General features: G+C 40.8%; 1 protein-coding gene across 5 annotated transcripts in view; it reads left to right on the top strand.

Annotated features, from left to right (window-relative positions):
• The window catches only part of rc3h2 (ring finger and CCCH-type domains 2), a 34,760-nt gene that overhangs the window by 1,365 nt on the left and 16,172 nt on the right, over positions 1 to 17,223 (top strand). For 4 of the 5 annotated variants that reach the window (XM_049603685.1, XM_049603687.1, XM_049603689.1 and 1 more), the window contains exons 2-8: positions 7,236 to 7,564; positions 7,638 to 7,755; positions 8,279 to 8,512; positions 10,620 to 10,795; positions 12,907 to 13,107; positions 13,291 to 13,423; positions 13,716 to 13,834. In XM_049603685.1, the coding sequence (XP_049459642.1) occupies positions 7,334 to 7,564; positions 7,638 to 7,755; positions 8,279 to 8,512; positions 10,620 to 10,795; positions 12,907 to 13,107; positions 13,291 to 13,423; positions 13,716 to 13,834 (1,212 nt within the window). In that variant the 5' untranslated portion in view covers positions 7,236 to 7,333. Of the gene's footprint in view, positions 1 to 3,417; positions 3,664 to 7,235; positions 7,565 to 7,637; positions 7,756 to 8,278; positions 8,513 to 10,619; positions 10,796 to 12,906; positions 13,108 to 13,290; positions 13,424 to 13,715; positions 13,835 to 17,223 lie in introns of those variants that run through there. The other variant, XM_049603686.1, reaches the window with a different exon arrangement.

The following is a 17,223-nucleotide window of genomic DNA, read 5'->3' on the forward strand; positions in this document are numbered from 1 at the left end:
TGCTCTGGCACCATCAGCACTGCCATGTAAAATGATGTGTATGATAATGCCACAGTTATGATTCTGATTTCAGATTGCAAGTGCATGTCATTGCTCATACTTCCCTGAGTGTGCCTGTTGAGTCTTTCAAAAGTTTAACAAGCATCATCAGTGTTACAGTTTAACTTTCTCTTCACTGTTTACCTGCCTGCTGTGGTTACAAGTACTGCTTTCAGTTCATAGCTTATAGACGCAGCCTGCTGAACCACTGAAATGGAAAGTTTATAGTTCTTGTGCACGTAAACATAATCGGATTTAATTTGTTTCACTTTGTCATTGACAGAAATGTAATTCAGGACAGTTTTATTTTTGTCTGAGCTCCCTTGACTGTACTGATAGTAGAGTTTTTCAGTGTTTTTTTTTTTTATCAGCAATGTGGTGGGTGTGAGGTTTCACTTGTGTTGTGCTGTTACCCGCTAAGTTTTTCCCAGAAGGCTGAAAGCTCTACGTTTATGCTGAAATTCTGGTTGTAGATCATGTCGTAGGGGCGCTCGCAATACATATCTTAGGGGGGTTTCAATTGAAAGGTCATTAGTGCACTTACGAAAGTGAGCAAAAGTGAATCATGAGTAGTATTTAAATGTTTTAAATACCAAAACGGGGTCATTAAAATCGTGTGGGTGAGCACAAGTTGCACATTTTTCTCAAAATGAGTAAATTGCAGCGGTGATTACAGTGGTGCTGTCATGAGTTACAAAGTGAGAGCTTTGGTCTGTGCTGGTTAGTGATGGAAAATCAGTTGTTGAGTTTTTGTGCATTATCTTCATTTCATAAATCTGTGTCTCTGGTGAAAACATGAAAACACCAACCTGGGTTCACTGTTCCCGTGACGTCACACACTCTCACATGCTTGCACACACACACACACACACACACACACACACACACACACTAATTGGAATGTTCTAATTTAGGGGTCAAGATGACAGTGAGAAGGAGTTATCATATTACTTAAGATTCCTTTCCTTGGAGTCCAACTCACGCTCCATGGTGGTGTGTGTGTGTGTGTGTGTGTGTGTGTGTCCATGTGTCCATGCATTTCTGTGTTTTTGGCTGTGTGCGCACAGAAAAGTTTTTGGACGATATCAGCATGACTGTTAGTCCGCCAGATGACGCAGGGTTTGCTCAGCCACCTTGAGACAGCTCACCATTATTGCTACTGGTTGGTGTGGATCCAAGAACTGGTCCAATGTCTAACTATTAGATTATTATGTTTTCTTGTACTTGTACTTTGTTGTCTTGCCTTTATTTGGTTGTTAGTAGTCGAGATATATTTTGTACTTATACTTTATTTGGTCATTGATAGTGGAGATTTTTCCTGTACTTGTACTTTATTTTCCGACCTTTATTTGGTGGCTGATAGTCACGATTTTTCTTGTCCTTGTACTTTATTTTCTTATCTCTACTTGGTTGTAGTTATGCGAGATTTGTCATGTACTTGTACCTTATATTCTTGCTTTTATTTGGTGGTTGATAGTCGAGATTTGTCTTGTAGTTGTACCTTATTTTCTAGTCTTTATTTGGTCGCTGACAGTCGAGATTTGCAGGAGACAAAGATGGGATGACATGCAACACGTATCCTCATGTCAGAATGTGTCTTAGTCCACTTGGGCATGGTGAGGCCCCAGACTTATAGCTGTCAGAGCTAAAAAATGATGCCAGTCAAACTCATAACACCTCAGCAAGTTTTGAGTTTGTACTAAAAAAAAACCTAAATATTTTTTGGCCTTAAATTGGCTTTACGTCCAAATGCTTTTCTTTCCACATAACACAGACCCAGCAGTCACCTTAGATACAGATTAATGTGGCACTGCTGTCCCTGATGTCTCTCTCTACAGATACTGGGGTTCAATAGAGGAAACTGTGCCAGCTCACTCCACTGGGCCTACAGAAATACTCCAACTGGAGTTGCAAAGTGACAGTTGAATTTCTTTGGCACAGCACAATCAGAAACTAATGACACACGAATACAGGTTAGGTGAATCGACCCTGTAGCAGCCACATCCAGGCATCACTATTACGTGCCAAACCTTATCTCTTACTCCAACCATAACCTGACCCTACATGAGGGCGCTTTGATGAGGCTCCTATCAGCCGATTGCTGTATTCTGCTTTGTTCTGCTTCCTTCTACTCCCTGTCAGCTGCGTTGCTGTTTTCAGAGTCCCTGTTTCTATGGGAAACAGCCATGACATGCTAACAACATGCTAATGAAAACTGTGCCATTGTGCACAATAGCTAATTCCTCCCTGACATGATGTTTTGCAGGCTCTGTAGTGATCTCAGCCCATACCTGATTTATTTCTACCTGACCTTTACTGGCAACATGAGAACATCAGCCTTTATCCTTGCGTTAACCTAACCTTAACCCAACAGGAATTCTCATCATGAGCCTAAACCAAAGTCCAAATCTAATAAAAGCGAGATGGGACGAAACATCGCCCTATCCTGAAAATGTTACCTCAGTGTTCTGAAAAACACTCTTTCAAAACAATCTTTCTTCCTCCCTTTATGAGACATGCCAAAGGAAACTCCAGATGCCCTCCCCCACACAGAGGGGGCCAAGTGAGGACTCACTGTCCTGAGCCAGATGATAGCTCGCCAACTGTTGGCTGTAAAGACACAATGTACTTCTCATCCTCCGCTCAGCAGAGTGGGTGGCTCAACAGGCCACTACAGCAAATCACTGCTTGGGTCTACGGAGCCTTCTTCTGACACTTTTAGGGATAATTTGCTCTTGAAAGTGGACATTGAATGTGCTGCGTCTGTCTCGATGCTCGGGTGTGTTTAGAATGGCACATTCTCAAGTTTCCTGCACTGTAGTCGGTGAACTGCAGGTACGAACAAGCCCAACTGAATAAAAGCAAAGCTTAGAGGTTGATTTCCTCATTTTAAAGTAACCAGTGAGGGAGAGAGGACTGATAAGGAAGTTGAGGTCTCCTGTGACAATACAGCACGCCCACTTCTCCCTTGTCACAAGACTTATTCATGACTGTGGGGCCTTGTGTGTGTGTGTGTGTGTGTGTGTGTGTGTGTGTGTGTGTGTGTGTGTGGGGCATGCTTGCATACATAGACAGCTAGTGGTCCATTCATCCAAGTAATGGAAGTCTTGTGTGCATCATTATATTTTAGACTCCCCATGTGCTGTGAGGTGCTAAATGCATATTATGAGTGTAATACATGCAGCCATGTGTGCAGGAATAATTTCTGCAGGGGCAGAGCACGAGCTGAGGCCAGACTTCTTGTACTCTGTCAGTGAGGGACTCTGTGTAAAAAACAGGATGTAGCAGTTGTTCAGAGCAGGAACAGGTGGCTGTCAACGTGACGGTGAACAGTTGCCCCCAGAGTTTGCACCACTCCCTAATCTGCGCACACGCGGGGAAAGAAATTTATCCAGGATAGACCTACCCACCTTCCAAACTTCCCCCCTAAACCCGTTTCACCACACTAGCGTTGCCTCACTCTTCCTCCGACGGTGCTTCAGCAGTTTGTGAGCTACAATAGCTGCAATCGGTGTTATATTTGGGCTCCTCGCGGAAGGAAATATGACGCGCGAGGGCAGAGCGGAGCTGTCCACGCGGCCGAGGGGGCAAAACGGGCACCGCGCGCTGCTGGTATCTCGGAAGGTGCGTAAAACCGGGATTATAACAGGAATGTCGTTGTATATTATGATAGGAAATACATTCAAATCCATGTTGTGGAGAAGCTCTGGATTTATTTGCTGTGTAATATGGCGTAGGGCGCGTGCGTAATGCGCGCAGTTCCTCTTTCTGTTTCCAGTGGAATGCAGCCAGCGTGTTCATATATAAAGAGATCTGATTTATTCGTCATGAAGGGATGTTTTTAAAGCTTAGAGCATTTTTAGAAAACTTGAAGAATCTTTGCTTTAGACAAACAAATACACATTTTTTTTTACGCACGTTAGGACCATACTTGGCTGCACAAGCTGGTTGCGGCACATTTTCAAAACTGGTAAATCCAGATAACTGAGCTGCTTTGTCTTCTGTAATCTCTTTCATTTCCCTTTCTGTACTTTCTATGTGTGTGTGTGTGTAAGCCGTTTTACTGTATCTCCTCACCCGTTTGGATACATTTCTTTTGTTTGGTTTAATGTGGCACCTGTTCTGTGAGGGCACCAGCTGTTGTTTTGGTGAGCAGTTTGAACAGATGCAACAGACTCTAAAAGCAACAGGTGCTGGATGTCTACACGCTGTGTCCAAAACACTTTGAATAATGGAGTCAGAGAGATGATGGGGTTTTTTATGTTTTGGTGTGTTTTCTGTGAGGTTTTGCTTTTGGTTAATGGGATGATGATGCATCAAAGAGCATACAGGAGGTCGTAGAAAGCTGAACAAAATATATTGTGCTGCGGTGTTACGTAAGAAGAGAATCCTTTGCAGGTATGAAATGATTTTAGAAATGTACGTGGAATATTTGGGTTCAGAAAGTTCACAATCAAAGTAAAGCATGAAGCTGATTTAGAGCTGCACATTGGTTCTGTCAGTCACTGGCTCCATCTTTGTCCACCCACCTATAAAATAGTTGAAGGAAACACACACAGTTAAACTATTTTCTTGAATCCTTATCATATCGTGTAGCCTTTGTACATGCTTGTGTTATCGAGAGCTGCTTTCTGGAGGCGCTTGTCAGTCTCTGTCTTTTTCTGAACCATGCACTGTTCATATTGGGTAATGTGATTGTGCTCCAAGTGCTGAAACAGACTGGTGGTGTTACCTTTGGTCACTGAAATGGATTTTCTGCAGTGTTTGCATTTGATTTCTTTCTGTTCGGTGTTGTCTTCAAGAAAGCCAAAATGTGTCCAAACGACGGACGCTCAAGTTGCTCAGTTGGCTCGGTGTTTGAGATCTCCTCCATGTTGCTTCCAGATCGCGGAAGGGACGGGCGGAGTCACGTATTAAAAGACTTTTAAAAAAAAAAATCGAAATTACCAACATGGGCAAGATTACGTTGGTTAGAGGTTCTGAATGTTGGTTTCTATTCATTTTTGATTAATTGCCCAGCCCTACCCTCGATCATAAGAAACTTGCTGTTAGTTAACTGTAACTGATTTCTGAGGCTTTATGACATAATATTAAAACATAACAATGCCTACCAACATGTGCTGCTTATGTGCTGTGTGGTGGAGGTTTTGGTCATCTGAAACATGAACCTCTGCTACCTCTTAATTAAAATGCTGATGTAATTCTTGACTATATTAGCAATTCAACAAGAATCCGAATATTTGGGGGTTAAAACGGCCAAAAAAGTTTTAGTTTTAGGGAAGTGTGTGAAACAGCTTTCAATAAAGCATGCAATTTAAAGTTTTTTCACTGGATTTTTAATATACGTCAAATATTACATCCAAAACAACAACAAAAAGCAAGTAAGGTACAAAATATAAAATTCACAGTAAGTCATCGTCTTAATAACATCTGCTACGATGGGTCAATACAATGAGTACTTTTCCAGAGTTCAAAATAAATGATCAGAAATGCAACCTCTACAAGTACTGACAGTCTAAAGGAAAGAAAGAGGAAAGAAAATGCACATAATTATGTTGCATTCAATACATTTAGACTTCTGTAGCCCTGTAGAAATGTCATTAAATGTCCCCATAGCTCATCAAAAGTAGAACATTTACCCTTAATGATAAAAGTAATTTTTTCAGTGGCAACAGAGTGTGACAGTCTGGCGATCCAGGCGTGTAAACTTAGTCTGATAGTAGATTTCCAGAATCTGTCTGTGGTGTGTTTTGATTGTAATAAGCTAAAATGCAGCATTACTTTTGTCAGAATATAGAAAGCAAAAGTAAATTTACTACCTGCAGAAAACACTGAGAATATTAATATATTCCCTGCAGTAACAAAAGGTACTGATTGTTTAGTTACATGGATGTTGAGCTTTTGATGCTACTCTTAATAAGCTCTAAATAAGCAGTGCTGTATATCTTTATGTCATCGTTCCCAGGTCAGGATAGTCTAACAGACTGTTCTTACCAAAATAAAATAACATGAATGAGCATCGGTTATTAAAAATGTTTGGGAACACTTGACATAAACAAAGCCTTTGACCTACAAAGTTTCCCAGAAACAGGACGCTGTTATGATTCAGCTTTATCCGTCTCAACCTGCGGATCCCATCTGTGTTTATCATGATTCAGTATTATTATGATTCAGCATGAGCTTAGGCTTCATTAGACAAGAGAGGGATTGTCTTAAAGAGAGGCAGGATGTCGAAGCCAAGATGATTCTGTGAGACTGATCTCAGTGCTCAGTCTTGGACATTTATTTTGTCCTTACTGCGTAATTTAATTTTATGGATTTAGTGTTATTAAATAAATGTAGTTTTCCTACTTAGTTTTATTGTTATTGTGATCTTTTGTTATGATGTTTTAAAAAAATCTGTGTGTAATGGGACGATTGAAGTATAGACTTGTAATTAATACTGTACAAATTGTGTTCACAGCAAGGCCTTTTAATGCAACGTGTGCTCACACTTGGCAGTTACTTCTTTTAGGAGAGAAGGAGAGAGCGCTTTTATTGCCCACATTAAATTAAATAAATTTATGACTTGTACGGCGTGAGAGGCTGGAAATTGCCTGTGTACTTAGCTAAATGCTTATTGCACGCAGTAGAGCTCAAAGAATAGTGATATTTATGCTGCTCCTTTATTTGCTGGACACCATGTCATTGTCTGTTGGCTTTTACAACTTCCTGACTGTACATAATTGTGTAAATTATATATATATTTCTAAAGTAGATCACATTTATCTACATGTTAATTTATCATAACAGAGGTATTGATGATTTTTAAAGCCATGGTGGCAGGTGACAAATCATATATGGCGAGCAGCTCTAATAAAACGGCCACAATGTAAGTTGTAATTGGAGGTGTGCATTTTTGTAAATCCCACAGTGTAATGCTTTTATGGTGTCACTATAGTTGAAGTTATTTGTGATGCCATGCACACTCACTCTGATGACTCTTAATATGTTGAGTCATGCCATGTGGCGGATTATCTGAAGTGCTTAATTTGTGCCGGTTAGCGTTGAAACAATTAGTCGGTTAATGAAGTAGTGAAATATCTGAATATCTATAATGGATTTCTTTCATTATCTCTTGTCCGTAGATAAATCAGCACTGTGTAAATGTCTTATCAAAACGACTGCTGCATTACTTTATGTCCTCTCCCTCGCAGTCATCGTCAGCACCGGCGAGCAGGAGCTGTTGTCAGGACTCGTTGACATGCATTCCCCCTGAGCTCGGCGGCGCCTCCCTCGGTGTTGTGGCGGCAGGATGCCGGTGCAGGCAGCCCAGTGGACAGAGTTCCTGTCCTGTCCCATCTGCTACAATGAGTTCGACAGCAGCGGCCACCAGCCCATCAGCCTGGGCTGCTCCCACACGGTGTGTAAGACCTGCCTGCACAAACTGCACCGCAAGGCCTGCCCCTTCGATCAGACGCCAATCAGCACCGATATCGACCTGCTGCCGGTCAACTGCGCCCTGCTGCAGCTGGTCGGCGCTCAGGTGAGTCAGAGAGAGATGGCATGTTTGCTTCAGAACTCTGTGTGTGTGTGTGCTCATGCTGTGTGTCTCTTAGGTCCCTGATGTGCAGCCGGTGAGCCTCAACAGTGCAGCAGAAGTCGAGAACTATGAGGTGTGCAGGGTGTGCGTGGAAGAGCTGGCTCTCTACCTAAAACCAATCAGCGGAGCAAAAGGTTTGTGCAGTTATGTGCGTCTGTTTTTGTGTTTTGATTATAAGTTTTAGAGTTTCAGATCTTTGGACATCTGTGAAAGAGAATGAAGCTCTTCGTACTAAATGTGCGTGGGCAGCAGTTGAGCTGCCTGTGCAGCTTGGCATTCATGCTTTTCACACTTCTCATGACGCCTGAAAGCTGCTCTACTTTAATGATACTGATGGAAAAATCAGCTCTGTGCGTAACCAGACGAGAGAGATTAACCCAACTGAAATTGACCAGAAGCTTCCGGTTGTTTGTTCCGCCAGGTCTGGGTGACGGTGGTAGGATTCGTCATTATTTGAAAAGTAGGTCATTTGGACAAATCACAGTTTGTCATGTCTGGTTCCCCAAGAGGGAGATAAACCTTCTAGGCTTATTGCCTCCATGAAGATATGTTTAAACTCACAAACATAGGTGGTTGTAACAGAGTTGAATTGAGACAAAATCAATTATTAAAAAATGTCTGATAACCAAAGTTCCACACTGTTGTGACCTTTTGCAGGCGTGGCGACACTGAGTCCGAGTGTCCTCAGTCGGCCAATGCAGAGGAAGCTAGTGACCTTGGTGAACTGCCAGCTGGTGGAGGAGGAGGGCCGTGTCCGGGCGGTGCGGGCAGGCCGCTCGCTGGGGGAACGAACCGTAACCGAGCTCATTCTGCAGCACCAGAACCCCCAGCAGCTCTCTGCCAACCTTTGGGCAGCGGTGAGGGCGCGGGGATGCCAGTTCCTGGGACCTGGTGGGTGTAAATGATATACAGCACACATACATCAGCAATAAGATCATCACACTCCAAGACACAAACACATTGATCTGTGAGGCAAGGCAACATGTGATTTGGAAGAGATTTGAATGTATTCTAGATAGGTGGTTCCCAACTGGACCATCCCTGGAGTCCAGATTTCTCCTTAGTCATTAGTTTAAGGTCCACAGAGTTTAATTTATTCAGTGTCATACTTGAATTTGGCCATGTTATCAAGCTAGTTTGCTGTCTCTGTCAAGTAGCTGTCCATTAGTCACTCACTCTACAACAGGAAACAGCTCCTCAAAATAAAAGCTCTGTGCCGAAATTGAAATGAAAAGAATGAAATTCACGTCACTTAAAAGATAAATTGTGTTTTTTACATACTTGACACATTTGTGAGTCACTTGTGGTCCATTCAGAATGGACCTGCAACTCACTTTTGGACTGCGACCCACCAGTTGGGAACCACTGTATTGGACAAATTTCACAGGTGTCTAGACATTTAAAACAAGCATTCAAGTTTTCAAGGCAAGGCATGCTATTGTGAACTTTGTGAGGCATTATAATTCAAAAGGGGTCACTTCATGCTAAATCTTTTGACCTGTAAAATATACGAGTATGAGCCATGTGACCCACCCAATCGCCAGAATAAATGTTGGCATTATATGTTTGTACAAAACACAAATACGTAATATGTGTTACTATGTAGGGAATATATATTGAAACTTGAGGGTTTTATTATGTTTTAACAACAGTTAATGTCTAGTAATGTTAAGACACAAAACCACTTGGTTATGATTATGAAAACGTCATGTATTGGCTTAAAGAATCTGTCTGCGGTGACACAATTGCTGCTGGAAATGCAGCCTATGTGTAGCTCAATCACACCCCCTTTTGGTAGCACAATCACAGCTAGAAATGCCACCAGTGTCTCACTAAAGGGGCGTCTGTGGAAGTATCGCTGGGCAAGATACGGAACCCCAAATTTCTCCCAGTGGCTGCTCCAGCAGTGTGTGAGTGTGTGTGAATGGTTACTGAGTAGCAGGTGGCAACATGTTCGGTAGCCTCGGCCACCAGTGTGTGATTGTGTGTATGAATGGGTGAACGTGACGTAGTGCAAAAGCGCTTTGAGTGGTCAGAAGACTGGTAAAGTGCTTTACAAGTGCAGTTCATTAACCATTTAAAGAGCTACCGCTTTTGGCAGCACAGTCACAGCTAGAAATGCTATGTCTTGCTAAAGTATGCCCACATTTGCTGGCACAGTCATGACTGGAAATGCTCCAGTGTCTCGCCAAAGCATACCTGCGTTTGGTAGCACGATAACAGCTACAAATGCCACAGATGTCTCACTAAAAACACCCGCTTCTGATGGCACAATCATGGCTGGAAATGCTGCCAGTGTCTCCCCACTGAAAATGCCACAGATGTCCTGCTAAAAAAAACAACCAGTTTTTTGTCTTCAGCTTGGCAGCCATCCACCATCACCTCCACCTCCCGATGACCAAGTCAGCTCATGTAACATATACAATCACAACTACATCACTGTAGAAACCTTGTTCTGATTTGTATGATACGTGCAAATGTAACATATCGGTGGATTCCAGAAACCTACAGTGCCAACATTTTGTTCTGGCGTCTGGGCTGGTGTGACACAAGTTTGAGAACAATGAAGTGTCATCTTGCTTTTATTGCTGCTACTGCTTGTGGGCCTTTTGGATTCGTGAAATTTACTGCAATGACTGTCCGTCTGTTTTAGCAGGTTGGCGTGTGAAATCAAAGGAATTGTTAGCCTTTCAGTTGACTGGACTCATTGTGTCCACAAGTTGTCTTTTGAATTGCCTGTGTAGTCTGCCTCATCAAACTGACTACAGCTGCTGCCGGTACTGGGTGTCCTGTGATGATTACTCATAGGGCAGATTCTGACTGGGAAATTATTTCTCATCATGATAACAGAATGAGTTCATTAAAGTCTGAGGACACCTGGTTCTATGTGTTAGAAATAGATTTGTTTGTTTGATTTGTTGATTAAAATATATTCTCTTCCTTCCTCCCATGGTCCCCTCCTGTATCCCTACACCCTGCTCTATCTCTTCCTCATCAGCTATGCAAGAAGATGCACTGAAGCTAGTCTTACTGGCTCTGGAGGATGGCTCAGCTTTGTCCAGGAAGGTGTTGGTTTTGTTTGTAGTCCAGAAGCTCGAGGCCCGCTTCCCCCAGGCCTCCAAAACCAGCATAGGCCACGTGGTGCAGCTGCTCTACAGGGCCTCCTGCTTCAAGGTACAACATGAATGATTTTACACGCTATTTTACATACTCATCAAACACACAAATATGTGCTCATGCGAGGACATGTGAGCACTATTAATACCTAATTTAAAAAAGAGAAGCTATCCACAGCTCTGTAGATGTTATCTACGTCAAACAAAGGAACCTCAGTTTGCTGCTGTTCCAAGAACCCAAGCCGTAAAAAATGACCTCATTAAAAGAAGTGTTTTTAAATAGATCCTGATTTACTTCCACATATTCCTTTACCACAGAGATAGTGCTTCACATGAGTAACTATTAATGTCAGCTGGAGCTTTTATAGAGGTGTTTTCCAAATTGGTAAATTTTTTTACAGTTAAATATTTGCCACTAAATTTACTCAGACAAAATGTGTGTTTTTGATTTTGGGGTGAACTGTCCCTTTAAGGTATTAGCACCCTCTAAACGTGTTGCTCATACTACTAATATCTTACGTCGCACAAAAGTCATATCTGTAATAAGGATACGGCATCTGTGGCTATATTTTCTGTGCATGAGTGTATTTCTGTGTCCCACCAGCAGTGTCTGTCATATCTGATGACGGACATTGCTGGTAGGGCAGAAATGCCAGCTATGTGCTCCTGATGTAACAGCCGGCTAAATTTGCCCTTGTTGCCCCGCTGTGCAGGACAGAGACAGACAGCACAGAGATGCAGAGACAGACAGATGGATTAAAAGTGCAGGAACACAGGAAAAAGACACAAAGGATGGACAGCAGCAGCAACAGAGCAAATTACGATATGATAAATTTGACCTCTGACCTAAACAGATAAGTGATAGAGTGGCTGGCTGTGTGTGTTGGTGTCTTATGATGATTACTCATAGGGCAGATTCTGAGAGGGGGAGAATCCCTTTGTCTGATCTGAATTTGAGTTTACTAGTCTGAGGACACCACATGCAAACAAACTGACTGGTCCGTGATTTCGCTTAATTTAATTGCAAAATCACAAATGTCACTCTCAATACCAAGATACTATTTTAACCTAAAGGAATAAGTCACCCCAAAATGAGTATTTCAATATTACATCAGCTACTCCTGATTCACTAGAAACTTTGTATTGTTGTACACACTGGGGGGAAATACAAACAAGATATGCAGAATATTCATTGTTCAGTTTCAATTTCAATTTTATTTATAAAGCCCAATATCACAAATCACAATTTACCTCAGAGGGCTTTACAGCATACAACGTCCTTCCGTCTTTGGACCCTTATGTCAGATAAGGAAAAACTCCCCAAAAAAATCCCCTTTAGTGGGGAAAACATTTTTTTAAATAAAGTGTATTATAACTAGATACTCTTAGATAACGCTCAGATTTTCTGTCCATACAAACAAACATAAAATATACCTGGAGAATGATTTATTCAATAGAATAAAAATAATCCAATTTAACATGCCAGCTGGAACATTAAAATGTATAATTATTGTCATATACTGCAATAAATCTGCCACATTTGGTATGTACAAGAAATTACATTCAGAGTTATTATAGTTTTGTAGTTTTTTGTAGTTTTTATTTTTATTTGGTTTTTAATTTTTTCTTTTCAATGCAGTTTAGATAAGTTAATTTCCAGAGTGGATTTACTTCTGTTGTTTAACATATTCAGTTTTAGTTTGGTTATTGTTTTCAGTATTATTTATTTATTGTTATATTATAATATAATATTATTTATTATGTAATTTTTATTTATAATATTTTATTATATTATATTTATAATATTGTATTATTTGTTTATTATTTTAATGTTTTTTGAGTGTTTTTTTAAATTTATATATTTTTATTTTATTTTAGTTTTCAGTGTTCAGTTAGTTTTGTTTTTTTTTGTTAAGTCTAGTTTTGAATTTTATTTCAGTCAATAAAACGTTTTTCACCACACCTAGTTTTTGTTTTGAGTCAAGTTTTAGTTAACCTTGTTGATGTTTCATTTTGGAGGGCTGTGAAAGATGATTATTTTTTCATTGTTCCGTATCAAGGACGAAAGTCTTACCAAAGATAATCCATCCATGCCCTCGCTCTCTTCCTGGTCTTTCTTCTTCTCAATCCCTCCTCTTTCTCTTTCTCTCTCCCTCCATTGTCTCTCAGGTGACTAAGCGTGATGAAGACTCGTCACTGATGCAGCTAAAAGAAGAGTTTCGGACATACGAAGCTCTCCGGAGAGAACATGATGCTCAGATTGTCCACATCGCCATGGAGGCGGGCCTACGAATTTCACCTGAGCAGTGGTCTTCCCTGCTGTATGGAGACCTGGTCCACAAGTCACATATGCAGTCCATTATTGACAAGGTACCAGTATGGTTACTATGCCCCACTTGCCACATAAGTTTCAGCTTTTATTATTGCTAAACTCACTTTGGAAATTTCTCATGATGGGTTTAACAAGCCGGTAGAGAACAAAAGAACAGGACAAATACATTCATCTATTCTTTATTTTATTTAAAGCCTCTCCTCTTCTATCCTCTGCTCCAGCTGCAGTCTCCAGAGTCATTTGCAAAGAGTGTTCAGGAGCTGACCATTGTTCTGCAGAGGACCGGAGACCCTGCCAACCTCACAAGCCTTAGACCACACCTAGAGCTACTCGCCAACATAGACCACAACCCAGGTTTGCTTAACAGCTTTCATCTAAATGAATCCTAATGAGTCAGAATGATTCACTCTTCTCAGAATAAAAGGCACGTCCTGATCCACCAAGATTAATGAGATGGAAAAAGAAGAAAATTGGCATGCTGTGGCACTCACATACCAAAATGCAATTAACGAGCACAAAAGACAAGATTAAAACTATTGATTATTCTCAGTTTTGTCTCATACATGCTGAATTCTGTCCAGCTTTGCCGCTTGTACAGTGGTAAGTATCTTTTTTTAAACAGACTGAGTTGTTGATCTGTGTGCAGATGCCCCGGCGCCATCATGGGAGGAGCTGGAGAGTGTGATGCTGGCTGTGAAGTTGGTGGTTCATGGACTAGTGGAGTTCATACAGAACTTCAGCAAGAAGAGCCACGACGCTCCGCAGGTACAGCTATATTGTTTAACATGATATGAAGGAGGTGTGAGAGATCATACACGTAATGTTGGTGCTGTAGAAAAGTGGCATTCAACAGGGAAGACAAGACGTTCAGGGTCCAGCAGCATACTCTGTTCCTCCTGGCTGTGGCTTCTAAGATTTAACTGAATGGACAAAACATCGTCTCTTGTCTCTGGATACCACAGCATTAAATGACTGTTAACAATAATCAGATGATCCAGCTGTAACGACCCAAACTGGTCTCTAACAGTGCATACAGGCTGACACTCTCCTGTGTGTCAGTATCTAAATTTTAGATACCAAGATCCAGACATTGACCATTGCATGCTTAATCAAAATGCTTAAATACATGAGTACATTTGCAGATGTGTCATAGTAAAGCTTCTGGATTTTGGACACAATCGTCCCCCCTTCCTCCAGCACCCAAACTGGTCTGCAGTCCATTGCAATCCATTTTGTAAGGGAGTTAGTGATTGGGTCACAGGTAGACTTACTCAGTTTGCGTCTGAACACCTGGTTGTGTGCAGCTTGACGAGGCTGGCTGCTAGTGCTAGCATCAGAGGCTGTGCTAGCTCGGACCTTTGGGTTCGCTGCTAAATGCTTTGCGTTGAGGTGATATTTTAGGCTTAGTACTGAAAGCAGTAGTCCGATGGTATGAAAAATTCCTCACTGCAGAATAGGGCTGCAACGATTAGCCGACTAATCAACTATTAAAATAATCAGTGACTATTTCAGTAGTCGACTAATCAGTTTGAGTTATTTTTCATGGAAAATTACTATAAAAGTACCCCAAAATACTCTTATTGCAGCTTCTTACGTTCAAATATTGGCAGCTTTACACACTCTCCCATGATGGTAAACTGAAACTCTTTGGCGTGAGTACGAAACAAGACATTAGATGACTTAATTCTGGGGTTTGGGAGAGACAGACCGACATTTTCCAACATTTTAACACATTTTTCGATGAAATGATTAGTCGACTAATCGAAGAAATAATCAACAGATTAGTCGACAATGAAAATACCATAAAACTCAGAATATAAGTTGCACTGGCATATAAGTCGCAGTCTATTTTTTAAGGTCTCAAACAGGGAAAACAAGGTTTTATATTACTATTTGTTAATAAAAACGTTATACAAGTTATTCCTACACTGTTTCCCTTTATTTTTAATTTGAAACACATTCAAAACACAATAACCTCTTAAGCAGCTTTGGTTACTTTTCAGATTGCAATTTTCCAAACAACCTCTTCAGGAAATAAAATTACGGTATAACAACATCTGAGCCATAAAAATGAGTTTAAATTAACGTTAAACTTCTTTTTTCTTTTTTAAGAAGACAGCATTACAGTACCTTATTACAGTGTGGGCTGTAACTATACATGCTTACTCAAATCCCAAAAACTAATGAGTTTAAATTACTACGTAGCGCCATCTTGTGGGTCAAATTACCTATGTCAGCATTTACCCTGGTCTATAGGTCGCACCGGTCTATAACCCGCACCCAACTTTTTAGATGAAAGAAAATGGAAAAAAAGTGCGACTTATTCACCAAGTTTTACGGTAATTGTTAGTTGCAGCCCTACTACAGAAACTGCAGAGGATGGTGCTCCTCTTAACAGTTCCATCTGGGTGTTTTTAAATGTAAATGTTCCCGTCATCTCGTCTGCCTCCATCATGTCACAAAGCCACTATTGCCTTTAATGACATACCGGGTCAAAGGGCACATGGAACATGATTAATCAGCATTAATTTTTTAATTAATCAAAATTACCGCATTTTTTGACAGTCCTCAAAATAATACTTGTACATTATCTAAACACCAACATACTACCATGAAGTTCCGTCCTTGGCAGAGTGAGACCTTTTTTGGGGTTAAATGAATCTTCTACTTTTTATCCATGTTAGAAAATAAGATGGTGATCGCACCATGACACTTGTGTCCATGGGACAGGGGCCTGTGTTTTGAGATCTGTAAACCAGGAAATATTTGTTTTCTTTGGAGGCAAACAGTTTTGAAATGGCAGCCCTGCCATAAACTCTAAATTGGTTGGCTTAAATTAGTTTTCCATCCAGAATAACCCACAAAGGTGATTAGAAAGGTCTATAAAAGTCTTTTGTAGTTTGCAGTAGTGAGAGAAACGTGTTACATTTACTTTTTTTATACGTACTTGAATCATTTTTTAATTTTCTGAGGTAGTTTTGCAGAATACTTTTTACTCTTTCTCGAGTGCATGTGCGCTAAAATATATGTAATTCTACTTCGTTATATAGGGCTACATGCTTCTTGACTTCTTTTACTGACACATTTTGCCATAAATAATTTTTATATTCAGCTGAGCTCACACGTACAACAGTGATTGTCTGACAGGGACCGATCAGATCGCCTACAAGCCAATCATAGCACCGCAGATGGAATGGAGGTTTATGTTTTGGACACTGAATGCATGTGTACACACACACAACCACACACACAGACACACATGATGCAAGCTGCGTCCAAGCCTCTCCCCTAAGGATTCAGTGAAAAGAACAAAACGTTTTCCTATTTTTTTTGTTTCAAGGCATTAAACAGTGCTCAACAGCACCTTTTTTTTTTTTTTTTTTAAAGATATTTTTTGGGGCATTTTTGCCTTTGATGGACAGGACAGGTAAGTGTGAAGGGGGGAGAGAGAGAGGGAATGGCATGCTGCAAAGGACCACAGGCTGGAGTCGAACCCGGGCTGCTGCGGCAACAACCTTGTACATGGGGTGCCTGCTCTAACCACAAAGCCACCGACGCCCCAACAGCACCTATTTTGTCATTTGTCTGAGTCTGGATAAAACAATTTAATACAATTAACGTGCACATTTTTTATAACCTGTTGTGTCAAGTCAAGTTTATTTATGTAGCACATTTCATATGACAGGCATGAACTCAATGTGCTTCAAATAAAAATAAAAAAAAAGTAGACAAAGATCATACATTACAAAAACATATTAGATAAGAACATATGAGATAAGAAGGTATTATTAAAAAGGAAATAATAATAGTACTGATTTAAACATAAAAGTTTTACCCATTAACCACACACTGTAAACTAAAAGCTTACAACAAAAGGATGCTGTCAGGCTGCTTTTAAAAGGCGACACTGTTGTGACAGACATTAGGTCTTGTGGTAGAAGATTCCAGAGAGTAGGACCATCATGACTGAAGGCAACATAAGCTGATTTAAAATTTACTCTAGGTATCATGATGATACCTTGACTTGATGATCTAAGGCAGGGGTGTCAAACATAGAGCCCAGGGGCCAGAACCCGCCTGTTAAAGGGGCCAATTCAGCTCACTAGATGACTTTGCACACTTGATATTGATGCACCTGTGAAAGCTAAGAGGTG

This window comes from Epinephelus fuscoguttatus, linkage group LG18 (assembly GCF_011397635.1).
Source record: "Epinephelus fuscoguttatus linkage group LG18, E.fuscoguttatus.final_Chr_v1".
NCBI lineage: Eukaryota > Metazoa > Chordata > Actinopteri > Perciformes > Serranidae > Epinephelus > Epinephelus fuscoguttatus.